The sequence below is a fragment of the Cyanistes caeruleus genome, chromosome 3, assembly GCF_971803275.1.
Source record: "Cyanistes caeruleus chromosome 3, bCyaCae1.hap1.1, whole genome shotgun sequence".
Taxonomy (NCBI): domain Eukaryota; kingdom Metazoa; phylum Chordata; class Aves; order Passeriformes; family Paridae; genus Cyanistes; species Cyanistes caeruleus.
Window position 1 is genome coordinate 24,726,120 of NC_141703.1, and position 22,069 is coordinate 24,748,188.

Sequence of the window (22,069 nt, forward strand, 5' to 3'; positions counted from 1 at the left end):
AGTAAAAGGAACACCTGTCAAATTCTCTGGCTCCAAGAAACTATCTTAAAGCTTGCAACTGCAATTCAATCCAACACATCCACTTATGATCCCAAAGACATGAGTTATGGATTCTAAAATCAAATGGAACAAAAAGACTCAAAATGCAGAATAAAACACAGAATACACTCTGAGTGCTTCACGGTTCAAAAAGTTTAAAACAATAAAAAAAAAATAAATTTGCAATAATCATTCACCAAGCTTGTCTGGTAAAAAAGGTCAGATTAAAATTTAGCTGAGAACCACTTACAGCCCCAGTTTTACCAAGACTTACCCCTAGACACAATGCTACCTTTCCCGTGGGTGACAAACTCAGACAGGCCTGATAAAGCTTTCCAAGGTGATGACATTGCAGCTAGATGGTGCTCGGCACCTTCTAGGAACTGCCCTCAGCCTCACGTGGCACTGCTGTACTGCCTTCCCTGATCATGGCACACAGCACTTCTCCAGAACTCACTCAGAACCCTTCTGGCTGTTAAGTTTTGGGATAATTTCACTGTGCTGAGGATTCAGGCAGGGCTTTTGTTCCCTGCTAGGCTCTCAGGCAGGGGGAGAGGGCAGGAGAATCCCAGCTGTGGGTGCTGTAAGGTAGCCCCCTCTCTGCCTCCCCCATCACACAGCTCTGTACCCTTTTACCCCCAAAGAGCTCTCCACTCAGCCCTCCTCACTCCCAGACCCATTACCCAAGCCACACGAGGGAACCAGAAATCTCAACATTTATTATCTACTAATTAAAACAAACATAACAAAAGAATGCCAAACCCAGGTTAATTTTCCTATATAAGAAGCTTAGAAAATACCAAAAGGTTAGTCAAAGACTGCAGTAAACACCTACCTCATTGGCTCTTTTTATTATCTTGTCATCTATGTCTGTGATCCCCATCACCATGATAACTTCAATTCCAAAAAACCTTGTCATTATCCTTCGAATTATATCAAACCTAACATAGGAGCTGGAAGAGAAAGAAACACGAGCTTTTGAACATGCAGTAGTAATAAACAAAAATAACCAACAACCTAATTACCCCAACACTTCCAATGAAAAGATCTTCAGTGCATAAGGTGTTTCAGTGTTTTCCAAAACCAGTTGCTACCTGTACAAAAGTCAAGCAAATTTCTCTTGAACTGGCCTACCCTCTTCTGGCATTAGTGACACATTACATCAAATTTTCTGCGTGTTTTCTTTTGTTGCATCTCTTTATTCAAAGGGCATCACAAGCTACATGAGCTGGAATACTATTTCAAAGCCAGCAGGACAAAATAAGACACAGAGCTCAGATGTTCTTGAAATACATCCCTTGGGCTTAGTATATCCTAACAGGTTTTCAAAAGTCACACAGCAGAAGAACAGGAAAAAATAAAGCAGGACTCAAATGAACTTTTCTCAGGGTTGAGTAACAACAGATACCAGCCACCAAAAAAGTATTTCATTCACAAACCACCACAGATCTTTTCTGCTAGCAAAGAGTAGATGCTCTATGGTTATTTTGTTTTATTTACACTTGAGAATTAAATTTATTCTAAAAATTATTCAGGAATTTTGTCACAAAGCAGAGTATTTAATGCTGATAGATTGATGGATATACAAGCTGTACAGGGCTGTTGCAGCTCCTTCTGCTCACAGACTCTATTTGTAATTCTTAGAACACACTTTGACTGAGTTAAACCACATTACTAGGTGGGGTTCTAGAAGGTGACTAAAAACTCTGGGTCTGCCCTGCAAGATGATGAGAATCCTCAGCCTTTCTGGGCTCTGTTTTCTCCAAAGCCAGCAAGGAGGTTCACAGACCTACAGGTTCTCATTTCACCCCCAGCATCACACAAACTGCAACTCCCATGGCCACTAGAACAAAGAAGTTTAAGCAACTACCAGAAGTGGATTTGCACCCTTCCCTGCAGGTACCAGGTAGCACTAAGGTACTGATTTATGGATGCATAATACCTTGATGAAGAAAAATACTTTTTGCTGTTGTTTGCACTGTGCCTGTGCTAAAAAAGACTTTTTGAAAGCCTTGCTGTCAGGGAGATAGTTTTTAATGAAAAGCAGCTCACTGGGAGTAAGGTTCATCTAATGTAGTGCCACAATTCCGTAAGAATATTAAATTGGTCTTTGGATCCTGTTCAGAGCAACAACACGAGCATCAAAAGCTTGATATTAGATTTAACAGCCTCGCAGTCACTGCTCCTAGAGCAGGCACAAATTTCACACTGTTCTCTCTCATCTTCCAACTGAATTAATGGAAGAAACTCTGCAAGAACCAGAGCAGATTTACTGATACCTCAGAAAGCAGGGTCTTTGCCCCTTCAAGACTGATAAAAAAAAGCCAAAACAGACAGTCAAGATCAGGGGTTGGCAGAGCATGCATAAGAGAAATCTCTCGTACTTGGTTTTACTCTTACTTCAAAGCATTCAGCCAGGAACCTGGATGCCAACCAGGCTGCAGGTCAAACCAGTACGATCAAGATCAGACCCAGAACTGGGGAAAAAAATCATATTATTCGCCTGTCTTGCTTTTTTTTCTATATATAATGGGTGTTGGACGTCATGTGAAGGCAGACAGAGCATCTGTTTGTAAGACTGGAAGCACAACATACTAGGGAATGTTCAATTATTTAGAGAAATAAGAACTTGTGGAATGGAAACAGGACAGGAGAAAAATAATGCCATTATTTCCAAATTCTCCTAGAGGATCTCAAAAGCATTTCCATGATCCACTTCTGGTTTCTTACCTGCTGCACTTGTGTTTGACACAAGTCAAATGTAAGACAGAGGGGAGAAAAGGGAAATCTAGTGAGAACATGTGGCAGGAGCACAACAAAATGATGATATTTAACAAGAGCAGCAGAGTAGCAACAGCCACCATTCTATTTGACTTTATATTATTTCCCAGTGCATCTTTTGGCCCCCAACAGCAGCATGCATTTCAGCTATTTTATGGTTGGACCTAGCTTCTGGGGAAAAAAAAAATATACCACTTTAATAAATAAATAAACAAATAGAACCAAGAGTGCTCCACCATACTTAACAAATCAGCTGAGCAACAGGATGTCAACAGTGACATGTGTAAGACCAGAGATACTGGAAATGAACAGCCAACTCCTCCCACACCAGAGGGTTTAACTGTTGTGTAAAGAGAGCAAAAGGTCTTCAGTGCATACACCTTGTCACTCAACAGGAACAACATGAAGGTGCTTAAAGAGGAGCTAAAAGAGCCAGTTATACCTGGTGTATCTGCATGAAGACAATATTCAGCACTAACCATCCTTAAATCAGCAAGCGAAAAGGTTCGACCTGGGTGACACCACTGTATGGCAAACCTCCACAATGGGAAAGCTTGAAATTGCTAGTTTAAACATGGGTAAGAAAAGATGGGTAAAAAAACAGGAAAGTGTAAGCAAGGCCTTTCTGCTCCCTCTTTTAATCAAAAAAAAAGTCTGAGGGCAAGAGAATCACTGAAAAAAGCAGACATTTAAAAGCCACAGAAAGCTGCAAGACCAAAGGGTGAAATTCTCCACCTGTATAAAACACTGTGGTCTAGATCAACTATACCCCTTAGGACAGAGGCACCTCTGTAATTCCCTTCTCTTTTACACCATGTCAGGGAAGACAGGCCCTACCACACCAGAGGACCTCAACTGAGGGATAAAGATAAGAAACTTATAACCATGTTTTTTACACAGTTACTTTAAAGTGATGATTTTAAATCATAATTATTTCAAGGTAAACTGTAATGGAGCTTGTATCACAACAGCTGTAGATTTAAATTCACAAATTACTATGACTTTCAAGTAAAAGAAGTTCCCCTTAAGATACTAAGTACAAACAAAAAGTCCAAGATATCATATTCTTGATTTTTAGGTCACCAGTAAAAAGCTAGGTCAGTTTTCTGCTGAAACTTGACAAAAGCAAGGAGGAAAAAGACACCACCACACATACACAACAGTACAGTAGCATTAACATCAGCACTGACAACAGTACTTTTACATAACTGGTATTTTAAGTGTTCCTTTTTACAGAACAAAGCAGCAGTTGTGCAGTTACCACAATGGCTCAGCTCAACGTGAGCAAGATTCAACACAAGTTTCTGAATGAAGCTGAGACAGGACAAGAAGCTGTGAAATCCCTTACACTGAAAGAGAATTATTCAGTTACTGAAATGCACAATATCTGATCTTCATACAGATGGCAATTATCTGATAAACCCCTGCTCTTCCAAAGAGCCCAACACAACTTGTTTTTTAAGAATGCAAAGACAGCACCTTAAGAGCAGCCTGAGCTGCTCAGTTCCACAGGAACTGAGCCTCAGTTCCACAGGAACAGCAGACACTCTGCATGTCTACTCATCAGGTGTGTTGCTTTGAAAGAAGTGGCAGCAACCTCCTCTGGTGTATTTAAAGTACTTTTTCAAACTTACTTATAACAAAGTTATCTTATTGTTCAAACAATCCTAACGAACTACAGAGAAAAATCTGTGCTGTTCTGGATTGAGAAATGGAATTAAACATAATAAGCCACTGCAGTGCTACTGTGCAAAGTTTAAGCAACCTGGACTTTCAGAGATTAAAGATCCGATGTCTTCATCTGTAAACCTTGAAAGTACCCTTCTATTGGGCAACCCTGCATGGCTTTTCCTTGGTGCCAACACAGTGTCCAAACTAAACCTGAGGTGAAACTATCTTTTCACACAGCTGAGAGGCTCTGCTCCAGAATCACAACTCCTCCGCATGAGAGGTCACATTATGCTGATTTCAAACAACTCACCCTACCCACACAAACTGCACACATTCCTAATGCTTCTTCCCAAGACACTGTCTCTGCCTCAGGCAGAAAGCAGAACCAACAGCCCCTTTACGGACTATCCCAGCCCAAGAGGAAAAAATACATAACAAACAGACTTTTGCCCTTTGCACAGCACAGGAGGCAAAGGACTGGGCCTCATGTCACCAGTGACAGCTCTGTCACCCAGACACACACTGCAGCCTGGGCATGTCTAGCACCGTGTATCTGCCTGGATCCCCCAGCACCGCTGGCATGGGGATGTGCAGCACTGTTTATCTGCCTGGATGCCCCCACGCTGCAATCCACGACTCACCAGGCGTGCCCGAGGTGTGCGTGGTCGTACACCGTCGGCCCACAGCTGTACCTGCGGAGAGGGGAGGCAAACAGAATCACAGAAGTGTTAGGGCTGGAAAATCACCCAGTCCAACCCTCCTACCAAGGCAGGGTCACCTACGGCAGGTGACACAGGAACGTGTCCAGGTGGGTTTTGAATGTCTCCAGAGAGGCAGTCTCCACAAGCCCCCTGGGCAGCCTGTTCAGTGCTCTGCCAATCTCAATGTAAAGTTCTTCTTCACGCTGAGGTGAAACTTCTTGTGTTTTAGTTTATGGCCACTACTCTTTGTCCTGTCGCTGGGCAATGCCAGAAGGAGCCTGGCACCATCCTCTTGGCACCCACCTTTGAGATATTTATGTGTATTGATGAGATCCCCTCTCACACTTCTCTCCTCTAGACTAAACAGGCCCAGCTCCTATAGCCTCTCCTCACAAGAGAGATGCTCCGTTCCCTTAATTCACCTTTGTGACCTTTCGCTAGACTTTTTCCAGTAGCTCCATGTCTTTCGTGTACTGGAGCCCAGGACTGGTCACAGGAGCCGTTTCCGGACACAAACAGTTCCTGTCTCCCCGCCACCCTCACGCCCGCCCGCCGCGCTACAAGGCGCTACCAGGTCGCCACTCCCTCCGTGGCCAGCACGAGCGGCTCCTTGCTCCGGCTCCGGCTGTTGTAAGCCACGATCCCGCTGTCGCACCCTGCCGGAGGCGCCCACTGCCGCCGCCGAGCCGAGCCCGAGCAGCGCCGTGCCCCCGCCTGCCCCCGGCCGGCAGTGGCACTGAGGCCGAGCCCGCACCGCCGGGCCGCTGCCGCCGCACCGTGCAGCATGGCCCGCACCTTGCCCGGCCGGGGAGCGGGCACAACCCGCCGCGCCGCCTGTGCGGGGCCGCCGGAGAGCGGGGCGGCCGCGGCCCGGGCCGGGGCGCAGGAAGGGGCGGGGCCTGCCGGCGGGGCCGGGCCGAGGGGCAGCGCCACGGCCGCTCCGCCCGCCTGCTGAGGGGAGCCTGCGGTGCGGGGCTTGGGCCGGCCGGGCCCCCGGAACAGCGCCTACCTAGCCTTCTGCTTCGCTATGACCGCAGCGCGGCTTCTTCTTAGCGAGATTTTTAAGGGAGATGTTTGTAGGAAGCGTGTGACTAATTTGGCGAAATGGGCTCCACCGTATCAAGTCAATCCGGTCACTTGGGGCAGTGAATCTATATTTGCATTGCCTTTCAGGTCAGAGAACGGCTGGCAGCCTGTTAGCTCCTGAAAATAAAACATGGTGTGACATTCCCAAACTTAATAAATCAGAGTCTCAGAAACCACTTACGCCTCCCCTCCGACTCCCATATACTTGTATAAACTGTTACCTGACCTGGACATTTTCAAAAATGACACTACTTGGTGAGGTACCCCAGCCTTTAACCTAGCTGACTGTCAAAGTCTGCTTCCTCATTGGGGATTCCTTTCCTTTTTCCTTTCCTTTCCTTGGAAATGGAGCTTAAGTGGCTGCAGTACCTTGAACCACTTGAGAAACTATAAGCTACTCAGCTACAGTGAATAACACTGTAATGGAAGAGACAAAAGGGTACCAAAAGTATTTTTGAGCTAGTACCTTGTTTCCAAAAGTGACTATGAACAGGTACCAATGAAACAAGTGAGAATTCCACATGCTTATAATCACAGAGATGATCAGAGGGGTGGAACTGGTGTCCTATGAAAACAGGCTGAGAGAGCTGGGGTTGTTCAACCTGGAGAAGGCTCTAGGAAGACCTTACAACACCTTCCAGTACCTAAAGAGGACTTTAAAAAGGGGAGAGTGACTTTTTACATGTACAGATAGTGATAGTGCAAGGGGGGAAGAGTTTTCAACTAAGAAAGGAGAGATTTAGATACATGTTAGGAAGAAATTATTTACTCATAGGATAGGGAGGTTTTGGAACAGATTGCTCAGAGAAACTGTGGATGCCCACCCAATCCTTGGAAGTGTTCACGGCCAGGTTGGATGAGGCTCTGAGCAACCTGGTCTAAGTGAAAGGTGTCCCTGCTCATGACAGAGGGGTTGAAAATGTATCATCCTTAAGGTCCTTTCCAAACCAAGCCTTTCTATGATTCTGTGAATATCTTTCCAGATATTTTTCTGGCTTCCAACCAGATGGCATTCTTAACTGAATTCCTGGTAGGGTTTTTTTTGACTCACCTCACCCCCCCCCCCCCAAAGTTTTTTCTACTCATCCTTGGTAGACTGCTGTACCATTAATTTCCCCTTTCTCTGTGAACCCACATCAATCTTGGGCTTTGCCAAGGAGTACTGCAGGTCTAGTGCCATATTCAGGAAGCACCCTCTTGTCATCTGTTGAAGTCAAGGCCTGTGAGCTCCAATTGTGACCACCCTTGCTCTTGTACAAGAAGAGAGAGTGAACAGCCAGTGCCAGCACATTGTCTGTCGCACTCCTGACTCTCTTCCACACAATCATCTGAACAGGCTGTTGAGGGCAGAGCCTTTTCAGGTCTCTCAGACCACTGTGTTACCTGCTAAAGCACCTTGCTGGCCTTTGGGAGGAAGGGAATATTGAACGCTCAAGGATTTTCTTGACTGGATGCTGCAGATCTACCTGTGGTGAGCTGCCTCACAGAAGCATTTGTATTGTTTCCTCTTCTATCTGCTAGGGATGACTTTAATAGATTTTTCTCGCAAGATTATTTAAAATTATTGCTTTTACATGCTTGATGTGTGTCTACACCTTACTTCATTTTGGAGTGTATCAGATATAAAACCCTAACAGTTGCAAATGTTGTTTTTTTTTTAATAGGCATTTTCCATAGAATTTGCCATTTAACAATCGTAACTTCTTGATCAAATAAGAAATCTATTTTATGGGTTTGTTAATTCAAGACTACCTAAGATGAAACTCAAGATATATCCAATAACCTTTGTAAATGTTTGCTTTGTATGTTTCTCAGGAAGCTTCACAAGCCAATTATTTCAGCTTCCATAATGAGCTGGTTTTGATGTCTTGCTGTTCAACACACATCTAGTTAAGAGTTGTCATTAACTCTGTTGTCTTCTTTGTTCTGTAAGGTTCCAAGCACTTTGACAGAGTTCAAATCAATACAAAGTAACAGTGGATGTTTTTTAGCCTTAATTCCAGGTTTAGCTATCATGGATGAAACTGCCAATGGATCAGAAGAATGCAAGAGCTTTTTTTTTTTCCCATTGGTTTCAGAAGGCTTAGTGTCTGTGCTAGCTAGACTGGCTTTTAGCGTTTAGTCCCAAAACCTCTACGTCCTGCTATAAAATGTTATTTCTGATGGTGGGAAAAACCGCAATTATTAAATGCCTGAAATAAACAGCTAACATCATTCATGCTTGAGATTTAATGCAGTAGAATACATCCACTGGAACAGAGGAAAGTGTTCTTCAAGCACCAAAGTACAAGAAGAATCTAATTTTAAATAAAAGCAAAACTAATCCTGGTGGATAAAAAACATATTCATGTTAAAAACAACATCATTCTCAGAATCAATTGGTCTGTGGCTGTAAGCATACCTTCACTTTATGTCATCTATACCTGTACCCTTACTCCTGCTCTGGGACATGTGTAAGGACACAGCAGTCCTCTACCAAAAAGACAGAAGAGCAGCAGAAGAGTTTTTGCCATCAGGAGACCTTTGCTTCCACCTGGAGTAGAAGATGCCTTTCAAAGATGCAGGCAGTTGGAGCCAAGGCACATATGACCAGTGCCAGGTCTGGGCCTGCTGTACTGTTACTTGTGTACTTGCTGAATAGCCAGGAGGAAATGTGATCTGCAGAGCGGTACAGATCTTAGTCACAATCCCACTGCAGTATGTCTGTCTGAGCTTCAGGTAAACTGTTGTTTCAAGGGGATACGTATGTATTTAATATTGTCGGGTCATGTTCTTAAGTTTTTCTTAGGAATCATTAAAGTTAAAACTTCCTTTAAATTAAAACCTGAAAATCTAAAGTAAAGAGGTAACTACTGTAAACCATAGAAGGGATCTCTATGTTCTTTGTCCCTTTATCTACATGTGTAAGAAGGCAATGTTTCCCCTCCATCCTTGATCAAGAAGGAAGCCTGTTAGAAGTACAGCTGTGTGTGCTGCCCACCAGCAGTGCTGGCAACATTTCTGTGGTATGCAGGGAGGATCTTTGGGGACTTTGGCTCACCTGACTTCTGTATTTTCCAGTTTCCAGTCCCAGGAATACCTGTAAGATTTGCCCCCAGAGGTAAGATCCCAGAGCATGTTTTGTATCATACATTAATAAAGCTAAAAACAATTTTCCATTTCCATTTATTATTAGGAGACACATGCTTTGTAATGTTTTAGTTTTTCCCCTGTTGTTAAAGGTGCTGTATTTTTTCATCTAAAATGTTCAACCACACCATCTTAGAATTCCTGACAGAAGAAAAAGGTTGCATTTGCTGCGTTAACAAGAGCATGTTTCCAGTATCTGTGGCCCTTCTCATCAAGTTCTAGTTCAGAAACCTTGCAAGGAAGCTGAACCTGAGAAAATACAGGGGCAAAGGTTATAAAGACAAATTACAAACCAGAAGCAAAGATGAGCTAAATCCATTGCAGTTGTCTGAATTTCTGTTGGTGCTCTATAGTAATCTGTAATGACAGACACATTTTGACTTAACTTTTATAGTCTTTTTTACAAAATCTAGGTGCTTATTGGTTTGTTTCAGAATATTGTTTGATTTTTAAAAGGAGACTAAAAATTGCCTCAATCTTATTACAAATGCTTGGCTGAGAAATATTGTAAATTTTGAGTGGTCATTCCACCAAATATTCACAAGATAAAGAGTATGTTTTATAAAAGGGAAATCATCTTGAGAAACCTATTTGAAAAGGGTAATTCTGGGGACAGGGCATAACATTGCAAAAGAAAGTTCATTGGTGGACATACATGACTAATTAAACTTTACTGCTTTCACCAAAAGTCTATTACCTTTTAGCACCACCTACTACTGTTCAGAAAACCTACCCACCAACTGCTCTTGACATACACTGCCTGTTTTGCATCAGAAGTGTTTGGGTCCTGCACCACAGATGACAGAAACAAGTCTGAGGTTTGGTATGAGTTCAGTCAGGATTCAGACTGGTGTCTTTGTCAGTGGTTTCAAACTGCTGAGGTGTATCTCTCTTGAACTCACTAAAGGAATGTGGAGCCCATGGAATATGTGGCACTTGATCTGTGTTCATTCCATTGACACTCTAGGACAACTCAGGTGTACTTTTGCCTTGGCCTTCTACTGCAATGCACATTTACTTGTTCCAGTCAGAATTTTTTGCTCACCATTAATGTCAGTGTAATGCTGTTTAAGCTCACTGTGCTTTGGAAGCGCACCAGTGCAGCAGGTGCAAGAAAAAGAAGACAGTAGCCAGGAAACAGGTGAGAGAAGAGGCAGTGAGTGCAACTGCTTTGGGGCAAACAGAGGAGGAGATAAGGTGTATCCAGTGAAATACCTGTTTTCTTACTTGACTGATAAAAAAAAAAGTTTAGAATGGCAGGCCAGTGTTAGGTAGGCATTTGGAAAGTTCACGAAGTTCTTGAGCTTTTACTGAGAAGCAGAAAAAGGACAAACTCAACTAGATTTGTTTTCTGGATTTTAAAATCTATTCATCCAACATCATGTTGTGACATGAACAGGTATTTCTGGCCTAAAAATCTGTAAACAGTATATACTATCCAGGGCACAGCCAATGCATATTGCATGAAAGGTTGAACCAGGACTTTGCTGATCTTTGTACCTGCAAAACACAGCTCTGCTCATCATGCATGTTAACCGTACTTTAGTTTCAAAACTTTTGACCCCAAGCAAAATCAACAGATTTGTAAAATTCTATTATCATCATCCACATAAGCATGAATTTAGCTTCATAAACAGACAAACAAGCAAAGAAAAAACCCTCCAAGCATATGTAACTATAGAAGAGGGATTAAGCTACTAAATGGTGCAGAAACAGCAATTCATTAGCAGGAATAAACCCATCTGATTCCTCTGTACTATAAAATATAATGACAAATGATCAGAAGACACTATCTTTTCTAATAAACAGAGACACAGCTGTAATGATAACATAGTATTTCATATACCAATATTCAGCGAAGGCAGAGGAGAAGACAGGAGGGAGTCAGAATTCCTTGTACCAGCTACACAGTACATGCATTTGTGGAACGTTTGGAGGTTGGGATTTTATGTTCCCCATATCAAGTATTCTGAACTTTGTGCTGATTAACTAAATAAACATAATGACTGGAACATCTACAATTACTAAAACATTAGTATATATATATATGAAGTATATTTTGTATATACACACATAGTACGTGTGTGACACGTTAGTTGTGCAAGGTGTTGATCTGGTTCTAAGTTCCCTTGATTCCAATTGCTGTGAGTTTAGATCAGTAGTAAGGCAACAGCTTCAAGAAACTTCTGAAAACCTCAGATATCTGGGGTTTTAAATAGGAAAGATTTCCTATAAACAAAGGCTTGGGAGCCAAAGGAGGAGAGATAGATACTTTTATCCTCTAGTCAAATATAGGAAATAGGAATAATATGAAGCCTGGAAGTTTCTTCCTTCTTCAGCATGTGACATTCACTTCTACTTGTGAATTCTTCTCCAGGCTAAGAATGGGCCCCTAATATGAAAAAAAAAAAAAATCTAAAACTCTATACATAATCTCCCATTTCTCACCAATTGTAGTTCAGAGGCAAGAGGCCAAAATAAGAAGAAAGCAGAGGAGGAGGAAAAGCAGATATGGGTAATGGGCATCGGCTCCATACCTTCTAAAACTTTCCACTCTAGAGATGTACACACAGACTTGATTTTAGCCTTCCCTCCCCCCGCAGCTTCCTAAACAAGGGCTGACCTGCTGCTGAGCCTAGACGGGGGTGTGCAGAGAATTGTTATTTCTGGGTACAGGTATATATTACAGCACTATACAAAGCACTGAGCATCATCTTTAAGAGCTGTAAAAGAGGACCTTCAAAGTGGATACCAAATGCATTGTCAGGGGAGCTCAGTCCCTTCCTGTCCCAGGGACTTGTGTAAAGTCCCATGATGGTTTTCTCTCTGTCACTCTTCTAGTAACGTAAGAGAAGCTAACAGAGGAGAATCTAGTAGACAGCACTTTTAACAGCCAGATGATACCAAGCTCTCTAACCTCAGCACATCCAAACTATCAATATTTTTGAGCAGATTGCTGAAATTTAGCAGGCTACCATTACACTTCAGCGTTTCCCTTCCTGATTTTTTTTTTTTTTGCCTATTAGGAGGAAGGACAAAAGTTCCTGTTTAATAAATTAGCAAGTACTTTTACAAACTCATTTCTTATTCATACGTGTAATTATTTGTGTGTGTCTAGAATGATAATTATCTTTTTTGCAAGAATTACTCTTTTTAGGACTCATCTGTATTCTTTTCAGATGTCTTATCTCTACTGAATCGTAATTATTTGGCTTGAATTCTCACACTACCCAGGGGACTGTTAACTACCTTTAATTGCTGACAGTGGCTCACCTTTTTGAGGGCAAAGGTGAAACAGGGTCTAACTACCAAATTGGTGCCAACAATCTAGAATAGGTATTCCCAGGCTAGTGCTGCCATTAGACAAGCCACTCTCTATGCCACAGTAAACCAGAGCACACAGGTCCAGAAACACTGGCTTGGAGCACTGCCTAGGTGCCAGGGTGCTTCTAAGTAAAAAAAACAAACAAAAAACCAAAACAAAAAAAACAACAAAAAAACCCACAAAAAACCAAACAAAAACAAACAAAAAAAACCCTAAGATTTTTGTGTATGGAAGGTTTACTTTTTACTTCAGCAACTCATTTTGTTACAGCAACTCATGGAAACAGAAAACGAGAGGAAGACAACGGGAGAACTTACAGATATCTTCAGAAAACAAGGAAGTGCCCTCTGACATTTGCCCGAAACAGAGGGTCTGCATCACTTCAAAAAGTTTGGTCTACTCTCCGTCTCCACTCCTCAGAAAGTACTTGGGTGCATGTCTCCCACTGGAGGGTGGCAAGGAGGATATTGGTAGTATTGCTGAAGAGCTGCCTGTTCTTCCCTAAAAACCCCAGCTCTGGACGTTCAGACACGAAGCTGGCTGATGGCAGCAGCAATAACATTTAACAGGGGCTGAGACGCTGAGGTGCCCAGCGAGGCCGCCGCTCCCTGCAGCGGGCACAACCTCAGGGCCTCACTGAGCAGCGACTGCACCAGCGAGTCGGGGCGCTCAGAAGTGATGACTCAGTCTCCCCTAAATTAGGGGATTGCCAGTGACGTCTGCTAAAAAAACAACAAGAGGCAGAAAGCGCACGTTGTTTTGCTTCAGCAGAGCTGGGGTAGGTCTTTCCAGCTCCGCCTTCCCCGCTTCCAATCCTGGCAGAGCCGGGTGCCTGCAGGCTGCGGGACATGACGACTCCAGAACACAAAGGCAATGCTGACCGGCAGCGGGGTTCCTCCGCACGACCCCCGGGTCACTCCGGCGGAGAGAACGCGGGGGGCACAGGGCTGTACCCGGGCGCCCCTTCTGCTCCTCGCCAGCAACCATGCGGGACGGGGGCGTTCTGCCACCAGCCTCCTCTACAACGTAGCTCCCGGCGGCGTCCCCCAGTGACCCTTCCCTCGCCACTGCCACGGACAAGGGAGCCACAGCACGTTCTCTCCCTCGGCCGCCCTCCCTCCTTCCCTTTTACTTCCCTCCCACCTTCCAGCCAGCCCGGCCTCTCGCGTGCGCAACCGCCGGAGGACCGCTGGGAAACGTAGGCGCGCTGCGTCCCTAACGGCTCCATTTTCTCCCCGTCGCCAGAGGAACCGCGCATGCGCAGGTCCGCCCCCTCCCCTCGGGCGTTACCGCCCCCTCTGCCGCGGCGCGCGGTATCCCGGGCAGCGGTGTTACAGCGGGGATTGGCCGAGAGAGCCGCGGGGCGGGACGCGAGGAGCGCGGTGATTGGCTGGGGCGGCTGTCAGGCGCCGCGGGGTGATGGATGCGGGTGCCCGCTGAGGAGGGAGGGACGGAACGCTCCCCGTTTCCCATCGGCGTCCGGCGCCGCGCCGGGCACAGCCCAGCCCGCAGCGCGGGGTGGCGTCGCACGGTTCTCAGTGTTCCCCTCTCCTAGGAAAGGCCTCGGAGCCGCTCCATCCCGGAGTGAGCTTGCAGGAGGCGAGACTTCTCCAAAGTCCCGGTACCGTATCGCAAAAGCATTCACTTGCCCCCGCGATCCCTCCAGCCTCCCCGCGAGCCGCTCGCCTCGCAGCCTCCGCACAACTTCACCGGAGCCTCCGCCTTCCCCGGGGCTTCCTTCACCCCACGCCCACGCCGGCCCCGAGCCGCCCGCCCCCTGGCTCGGCCCGCATCCCCGCCGCCTTCCCTCCCTCCCCAAACGTGAGTAAGGGAGGCGGGACGATGGATATGCGGAGGTTCCGGGCGGGGGAAGGGATTGAGTGTGTGCGGTGAGTGTGTGAGTGTGTGTGTGTGTGTGTGTGTACACAGCGCTGGGAGAGAGCGCATGCGCCCTGGCTGGCGGGGCCGAATGTTTCCCAAGTGTTTGAAACTGGTATTTGGGTTTTCCACGTTGGATCTAGCGCGGCGTATGGGAGCGAGGAGGCTGCGTTGATATCGCCGGGGAGCGGCGGCGGCGGCGGCGGTGAGGAGAAGAGCGGGGAAGGGGGGAGCGGAGGAGAAGCGGAGCAGAGCGGCGCTGGCGCAGGCAGAGGGGCTGCCGCTGCCTCTGACAGACACTTTGCAGAGCACATTTTGTTTCCAGATTGTTTCGGAGGAGCTGGTTTGAGCCCCCCTCCTTTCTCCTCCTCCTCCTCCCCCCCTCCCCTCCCCACACACACACACACACACACACACACACACACACACAAATCCCTCTGATTGTTCTTACCACCTCCTTCGTGAATTACCCACAACGACAGCCATTCAATCAGCTGCTGCTGGCTGTAGGGAACTAGCGGAGGGTGTGTGTGTGTCTCTCTCCCTCTTTTTCATACAAGAGGAGTCAGATGTAGCTTCCCTCGGTTTTTTGGGGGGGAGCTACCGAGAGAGGTGGGCAGGGAGTGAGACCTTCATCGGGGTTACCGTCTTTGAAGGGAGCAGCACTTGCTCTCACACAGAGAGGTGTGGGGAAGCATTTTTTTTTCTTTGCCGGATGAAAATGTTGAGTCCTGCAAACGGAGACCAGCTTCACCTAGTGAACTATGTGGAGGATTATCTGGACTCCATCGAGTCTATGCCCTTCGATCTGCAGAGAAATGTCTCCTTGATGAGGGAAATTGACGCCAAATATCAAGGTAAGTGCTTTCTATTTATGTGTGTGTCCGTGTGTGTGGTTTGGGGCTCAGGGGGGAAGGGTGTCTTTCCCTTTCTTTTCTTTAGAGCTGAGACTCGGCTCCGTTTGCCCCTCTGCACCCCACAGGGATGGTAGTTTTATTTTTGGGAGGTAAAAGGAGGAAGAAAGCCGGGAGAAAAGATCCGAGGAGAGAGAGGGACTGATCTGCAGCGTTAGCTCTTGTCATGGGGCGGAACAAAAGGTCTCCGGCTTTTCTTATTAAGCAAGGACTCTGCTTTTCTGTGTAAATTGCTGGCCAAGAAGGCGGGGGCAGGGAAGTGGGGTGTGCGGTGCACAAAGGGGGGCCGTCCCTGGCCGTGGGGCTGAGGTGGAAGGGTTTCGGGGTACGGAAGAAAGTGCTGGGTGGATAGAGGGGGAGAGATTACAGCACAACATTTAGGAATGTACAGTATTCATTATGGCTGTAGTAGGGGAGAGAGGCAGCTAGTGAAGGAGGGAGGGAGGAGAGGGGGGTTAGGCGAGAGTGGGGGGGCAGGGTGTGCTTTCTTTGCTCCCTCCTCGGTGGGTTTCGTTTCACCCGGTGAAACAGCCCCGCTCCGTGGGGCGGGGGGGCCGAGGGGGCAGGACCGGCGTGTGCGGTGTGAGTGGGGGGGGGGGGGGACGACGACACACACGGTCGCGTTTATGGCAGGGCTGAAGCGCCCCCTCCCCTCCCCGCGCTCGGGGCACGCCGTCCCCGGCCCCACGGGCGGAGGAAAGGAAGGGGAGGCCGGTTTGCGGGACTCGGGGCAGCTTTGTCACTTGGTTGCTGGCGTCCGCTCGGGAAAGGAGGGGGAGGGGGGGGCGTTCTTTATTCTGTGCCGCAGGTAGCGGTGACAGCCGGGGTGCCGGAAAAGGAGGACCCCCTCTCCCTACCCGCGCCCCTGTGCATGTGGCCTTAGGGGCGGTGGGCAGCGAGCCCTGCCTGCCGTAGCCTCAGCCGCTCCTCGGGCAGCTCGCCCTGAGAGCCCGTCAGTTCCCGGGGGAAGGGTCCGGGGGAAACTTCCTCAGGAGCCCGCGGGGGCTGTCGGGGGTGGGAGGGGAAGAAAAGGACAGGGCGGGCATCGCGCCCCACTAAGCCACGTCCAGCGGGCACCTCCGCGCTGTGCTGGGAAGGGGCGTCCGTGGTCTTTTTATAGACACCCCTCGTTAGCATATCGCGGTTCGCCACGCCCGTCGGGGGCGCTGATAGGGCGGGGGCGTCCCCACGGGCCGGCCGCGCCCCGCCTCCCCGCGCGGATTGGCTCCGTGGCCGGGCCGACCCGTCTCGCGCACCCGCCCCCTCGTGACGTTTCGAGAAGCAACTTTTCCGTGGGGTTGATTTGAATATCTCGGCCGGCCCCGGCCGGCGCGCTCTGATTGGTCGGGTCCGCAGCAGGGGGCGGGGCAACCTTGGCCGTCCGGAGAATGACTGACGTGTCCCGGGGGGAAGGGGGGGGCGCGCCGCTGCTCCAGCCGCACTTCGCTCGTGAATGGCCGGAGGGGGCGGGCGGGAGCGCGCTCCCTCCCGCCGTGATTGGTCGCTGCTCCGTGTCAATCAATTGCTTGTTACCCCGGGAGGGCCTGTTCGGGACGGCGGAGGCGGGGCCGCACCGCCCCCCCCCCCGCGCCCCCGGGAGCGCCGCGGGTTCCGCGGGGACGCCCCGGTTTCCTGCCCGAGAACAATGGCGGCTCCGTCACCTCCGGGGCGGCCCCGGGCGCCGCAGAGGGGCGGGGAGGGGGCCGGGCCCTCGCCCGTGTCCCGCTCGCCCTCGTTCCGAGGTGTCTGAGCCCCCGTGAGGCTGCGGAGCTGCGCTGGGATTAATGCTCTGGCCGCATGGTTTCTCCCCGAGTGAGTGGCGTTCGTGATGCCAGGAGAGTGCGTTCAGTGCCAGTGGCTCAGAGCGCGGCTTTCCGCTCCCGCTGTTCGCAGCACGGGGCGGGAGCGCGGTTTCCTGGGATTGCCGCGAACTGAGGCAGCCGAGGCGGGCGGCTCCAGCCAGCCCCGAGCGCGGCACGGCCGCCCCGATGGCTCTCTGAGCCCCGAGCGGGCAGCGCGCTCCCGACGCCGGTGCTGAGCACCCCCGGCTTTGCGGCAGCTCCCGCTCCGTGTCTCACATACCAAACACGCCCGTGCCGGGCCGCGCTCGGCGGCGCTCTGCGGGATCCCAGCCCGCAGCCAGCGCTGCTCCCGCACAGCAGCGCCGGGCCCGGAGCTGCTGCCGGGCGGAATGGCAGGGTGCAGGGCCAGAACCGAAGTTTTCTCAACGCCGAACTTCAGTCGGCAATGGTTTTATGCTGTTGAGACAGATTGTTCTTCCTGGAAGATGCCCACCCACCAGATTCTGATGGGTTAAACTGATGACATCAGTCAAGTGCCAAAGCTTAAAGCATAAAACTTCTGCATTTCAGCCACTGAAAACTATTAACTTTGCTTTCTCAGCCTTCCTGAGTGTGAAGTCTGCTGTATGTTTGAAAGATCTTTTGGTGGCATCTTGGGTTTGGATTTCTTTTTGGTATCTTTTTATTGTTGTTTTGTTTCGGTATTTTTTTTTTAGGTAAAAAAAAAAATCACCAGTTGCTTAAAATGGTTAACAGCATATTGGAATACTGATTTGGTCAGATAGGTTATATTACAGAACCAGCTGACAGGTTGTGCTTAACCAATGTGTGAAGCACAAGCTGCTGGTCTAAAAACTAAAGTAAAGCTTATATAATATTTCCGTGCCTTCACTGGAAAGCATATGTGTTTAAAAACTGCCCAGGAAAGACAAAACCTAAACCACAGAATAACTCTTGGTTTGCATATGTGTCATATTCTCCTATTAATAAATAAATAAATGTAAGTTTAAAAAAGTTTTGGTAACACCAATGGCACGTATGAGAGATCCTGGTTCCTGTTAGATAAATTGAGGTCAGATTTTATATCTCAGTATATTTTGCTCCTCTAAGACAAGATTGTTCTAATCTGTGAAATAGGGAAATTTCAGAGAAGAAAGGAGAGGCAAGAAAAACATTTTGTGTGTTTTTGAGGGCTTAATATGGAGTTCTGAGTGTCCTGTATATTGTAGTTGACTTTTGTATCATAATGAAACTCAAAAACATCTTCTTAAAAATAAGTTCCCAGAGCCATTCTTGAAGCTTTAGATATTTTGTGCATTGTTGTTTTTTAGAACTGTTAGAGCCATCTTTGAGGTGCAGTTCAGGATGTAACATATTTTAAAGCAGAATCTCTAGCTCTTCCCATTGTTACCTATCATCTTTAATGTTATCTTTCAACTTTACCTCCTGCTTTGCAGTAAATATTTAATGAAGATAATATTTCTGTGTTTTAAAAGTAGCAACATGTATTTTACAGGAAGTATAGGTAGGAAATAATCTAAACATCCTGGATATTGTAGTCCTAATTTTGCAATCCAGGGATTTACATGGCCTCAGATTTTCAGCAGAAATAGCTTGACAGTATTGGCTGAAATAGCTTTGGGTCCAGACCATGTATTTGGTGCTTCTGCCTCTCCTGTTAAATAACCCAGCAGCGTACTTCTACACTGGTTTGTTTTTCTTTCAGTGCCATTCTTTCTCCCACTCTGTCAGTCACTGAAGATGTTATTGTACAGAAAATGTCCATTAATTTCCCCTCTAATTTTGCAGTTAACCTTGGAACTTTTGATGGTACGTGTATTGGTTTAGTTAGTTCTTTTTAATTACTGAAAAGTTTAAAGGGAAGTATTATCAACATACATAAAAATACATTTAGTCACTTTTTTTCTTCTAAATCAGGATTTGCATTTCATTCCTCTGGGACCAACTAGAACAAAAATTGTCCAGTGGAGCCATGAGCCGCTTGTCAGATATGAGCTTCAGGGCATCTGTCTTTGATCAGCACTGCATGTTACAAAAAGTTACTGCTGTATGGAAGGAAAAATGGGAGGTTTTGTTTTACCATTCTCTCTGTCAAAAATATTTATAGTTTTTATTTCTTCTTTGCAGAGATTCTGAAGGACCTGGATGATTACTATGAAAAATTTAAACGGGAGACAGATGCTGTGCAGAAGAGAAGAATGTTACACTGCATACAGAGAGCCTTGATTCGAAGTCAGGAACTGGGGGACGAGAAGATCCAAATCGTCAGTCAGATGGTGGAGCTTGTTGAGAACAGAACAAGGCAAGTGGACAGCCACGTGGAACTGTTTGAGACTTGTCAAGAGACTAATGACACCACTGGAAACAGCGGGAAAGCCAGCCAGGATAAGTCAAAGAATGAGACAATCGCACAGGCTGAAAAGCCCAACAACAAGAGATCAAGGAGGCAAAGGAATAATGAGAATCGAGAAAATGCCTCCAATAATCATGATCATGATGACATCACCTCAGGAACACCAAAGGAGAAGAAAGCAAAAACATCCAAGAAGAAGAAACGATCCAAGGCTAAAGCAGAGCGGGAAGCTTCTCCTCCTGACCTTCCTATTGACCCTAATGAGCCAACATACTGCTTGTGCAACCAAGTCTCCTATGGAGAAATGATAGGATGTGATAATGATGAGTGCCCCATTGAATGGTTTCACTTCTCTTGTGTGGGACTCAACCATAAACCAAAGGGCAAATGGTACTGCCCCAAATGTAGAGGAGAAAATGAGAAAACTATGGACAAGGCATTGGAGAAATCTAAAAAAGAAAGGGCGTACAATAGGTAGTTTGTAGACTTTTCATAGTGAAGGAAAAAACCCACCAAACCAATGTATTTATTGTCAGTGTCACCTTTGTTGAGGTGAAAGGATTGTAAAATGTATATTTTTAAAGGAGGTTTAAAACTGAACCATTCCTGTTACAGGGACGGCAATAAGAAATTTTGGTTTTCATTTGGTAAGCTGTAACAAGAATGTGGTCTGTGGACCAACGTATTCCAAAAGTAAAATTATAAGAATATTCGGGTGTTTGTTAAAAGATAAATTAATAATTTTCTTTGTTTCTTTTCTTCTTTTTTCATTTCTTTTTTTTTAGTGCTGGTAGCACTCTACCCATTAAAATTTTGACAAGTATCTCTGAAATGTAATTTTGTTTTCTTTAATAAAAAATGTTATTTACCTTTTGAGCAAAATTATTAAATAGTTTAACCACCTGGCTGTATCTGAATAAAGCTGCAATACATTGCAAATGTAACTTCTTTTGGTGATAAGCAAGAGCAAACAAAAGGAGGGTAAAATTTGGTTCCTGCTACAAAGTGTCAGTATAACAGTTCAATAGCAAATGTTTAAATAGGCTTAGAGGATTATTTTTTAAAACAAAAAGTTAATGGTTAAATTTTAAACAACAAATATTTTATATGCTGGCCGGGTACCACAAAGGCCATTTTAAAATGATTGAATATGTTTTATATTTAACCGGGAAGTGGTTTAGTAATGAGACATAACATAAATGAAGCTTTATACTGTCACAGATAGTGGTGTAGCAATCCTTAATTTGTTTAAGTTGTATAAATGTACATTTTAAGTGGAGTTGCACTTACTGTATTATACTTGGAAATGCAGCCAAATGCCATTGTGTAACCAATGTGCATTTCCTGCTGTATGTATGAAAATTGTACAGATGTGATATTAAGAAATAAATGAAATGACTTTGACAGTTTGCTTCTTTAACAATCTTGTTTAATGATCATTCATGTAGGTCAAAAAAACAAGAAGTTCATCTTTAACTTCAGCAGCTCCAAGCTTCTGCTGGTAAGCCTGAAACTGCTGTAGTGGTAACCAAATTACAGTTCTGATAATAAATCTTGATAGAGCGTATGGCCAGCTAGGTCATAGGAGAGCCGAGATAGCATTTAACTTTCCATCCAAATCTTCTCATTTTGTGCTTGCAGTCACTCCCAGACCCAGACAGTTATCTGAAAATCAATAGTACAGAGCTGGTCTTGTTCAGTTGTTTTAATGCCTTTTTCACTGTGGATATAGATGACTCCATGTTTGTTATTGGGATCTTTTGTGTTTTGGCATTTTCAAAGTATTACTGCAGCTGTTCCAGGGCAGGCCTTTTTACTCTTCATGGTCACCCCATACAAAAATGTACTTGCTGTGCCCCAGGTGCTTTGCCAGGTATCCAGGGCTCTGTCCCTTGGATGGATAGTGAAGCTTGGTCAGACTGTTTCCTTCACCGGCATGGCTGGAGGGGCCGACATTCTGGCTGAGCAGATTTCATCTCCCTGTCACCCTTTGGGCCTTCATCCAGGTGAGAAGGGAAGGGGACCAACAGTAGGAGGGCCATGGAAGTGAAGGTTGTGAAATCCAGTGGATCAGGCAAAAGATCCATCGCGTAAAAAGGTGGGAGCCTGGGGCTGGTTTTTTTATAGGACACAGACTTCTCTGTGTATAATGGTGGCGTTTTGTTTCCTGAACCTGGAATGATGCTTTTCCCCCCATGTATTCCAGAAGATCCTTCTGTGGGAAGTAAGGTTTTGCATCTAGCCAAACACAAGACAGCTGAAGGAGTTCAGTGTTTTCTAAAGATGTAGTGACAGGCCCCAAAATGCACTGCATAACCTTGCATGGATATTCCCTGCCAGACAGACATGCTCAGAGTGACAGGTAGTCC

The 22,069-nt window shown here is 46.4% G+C and overlaps 2 protein-coding genes across 7 annotated transcripts in view; one reads left to right on the top strand and one right to left on the bottom strand.

The window, feature by feature from the left end:
* The window catches only part of CARS2 (cysteinyl-tRNA synthetase 2, mitochondrial), a 43,541-nt gene extending 29,551 nt beyond the window's left edge, over positions 1–13,990 (bottom strand). The window contains exons 1-4 of one of the 5 annotated variants that reach the window (XM_086880182.1): positions 13,876–13,990; positions 6,202–6,395; positions 5,133–5,183; positions 875–992 (exon numbers count right to left, since the gene is read on the bottom strand). In XM_086880182.1, the coding sequence (XP_086736308.1) occupies positions 875–958 (84 nt within the window). In that variant the 5' untranslated portion in view covers positions 959–992; positions 5,133–5,183; positions 6,202–6,395; positions 13,876–13,990. Of the gene's footprint in view, positions 1–874; positions 993–5,132; positions 5,184–5,763; positions 6,049–6,201; positions 6,396–13,875 lie in introns of those variants that run through there. The other 4 variants (XM_023918296.2, XM_086880181.1, XM_086880179.1 and 1 more) reach the window with 4 other exon arrangements.
* Positions 13,991–13,994: 4 nt separating this feature from the next.
* On the top strand, positions 13,995–21,104 carry ING1 (inhibitor of growth family member 1). Of its 2 annotated transcripts, XM_086880183.1 has the most exons (3): positions 13,995–14,553; positions 14,754–15,467; positions 19,475–21,104. In XM_086880183.1, exons 2-3 carry the CDS (start codon positions 15,326–15,328, stop codon positions 20,176–20,178), a joined length of 846 nt encoding a protein of 281 aa, XP_086736309.1. In that variant the 5' UTR covers positions 13,995–14,553; positions 14,754–15,325; the 3' UTR covers positions 20,179–21,104. The 2 variants fall into 2 exon arrangements, with proteins under 2 accessions (XP_086736309.1, XP_023774063.1); XM_023918295.2 differs by lacking the exons at positions 13,995–14,553; positions 14,754–15,467 and adding an exon at positions 17,119–17,336.
* The last annotated feature ends 965 nt before the right edge of the window (positions 21,105–22,069 follow it).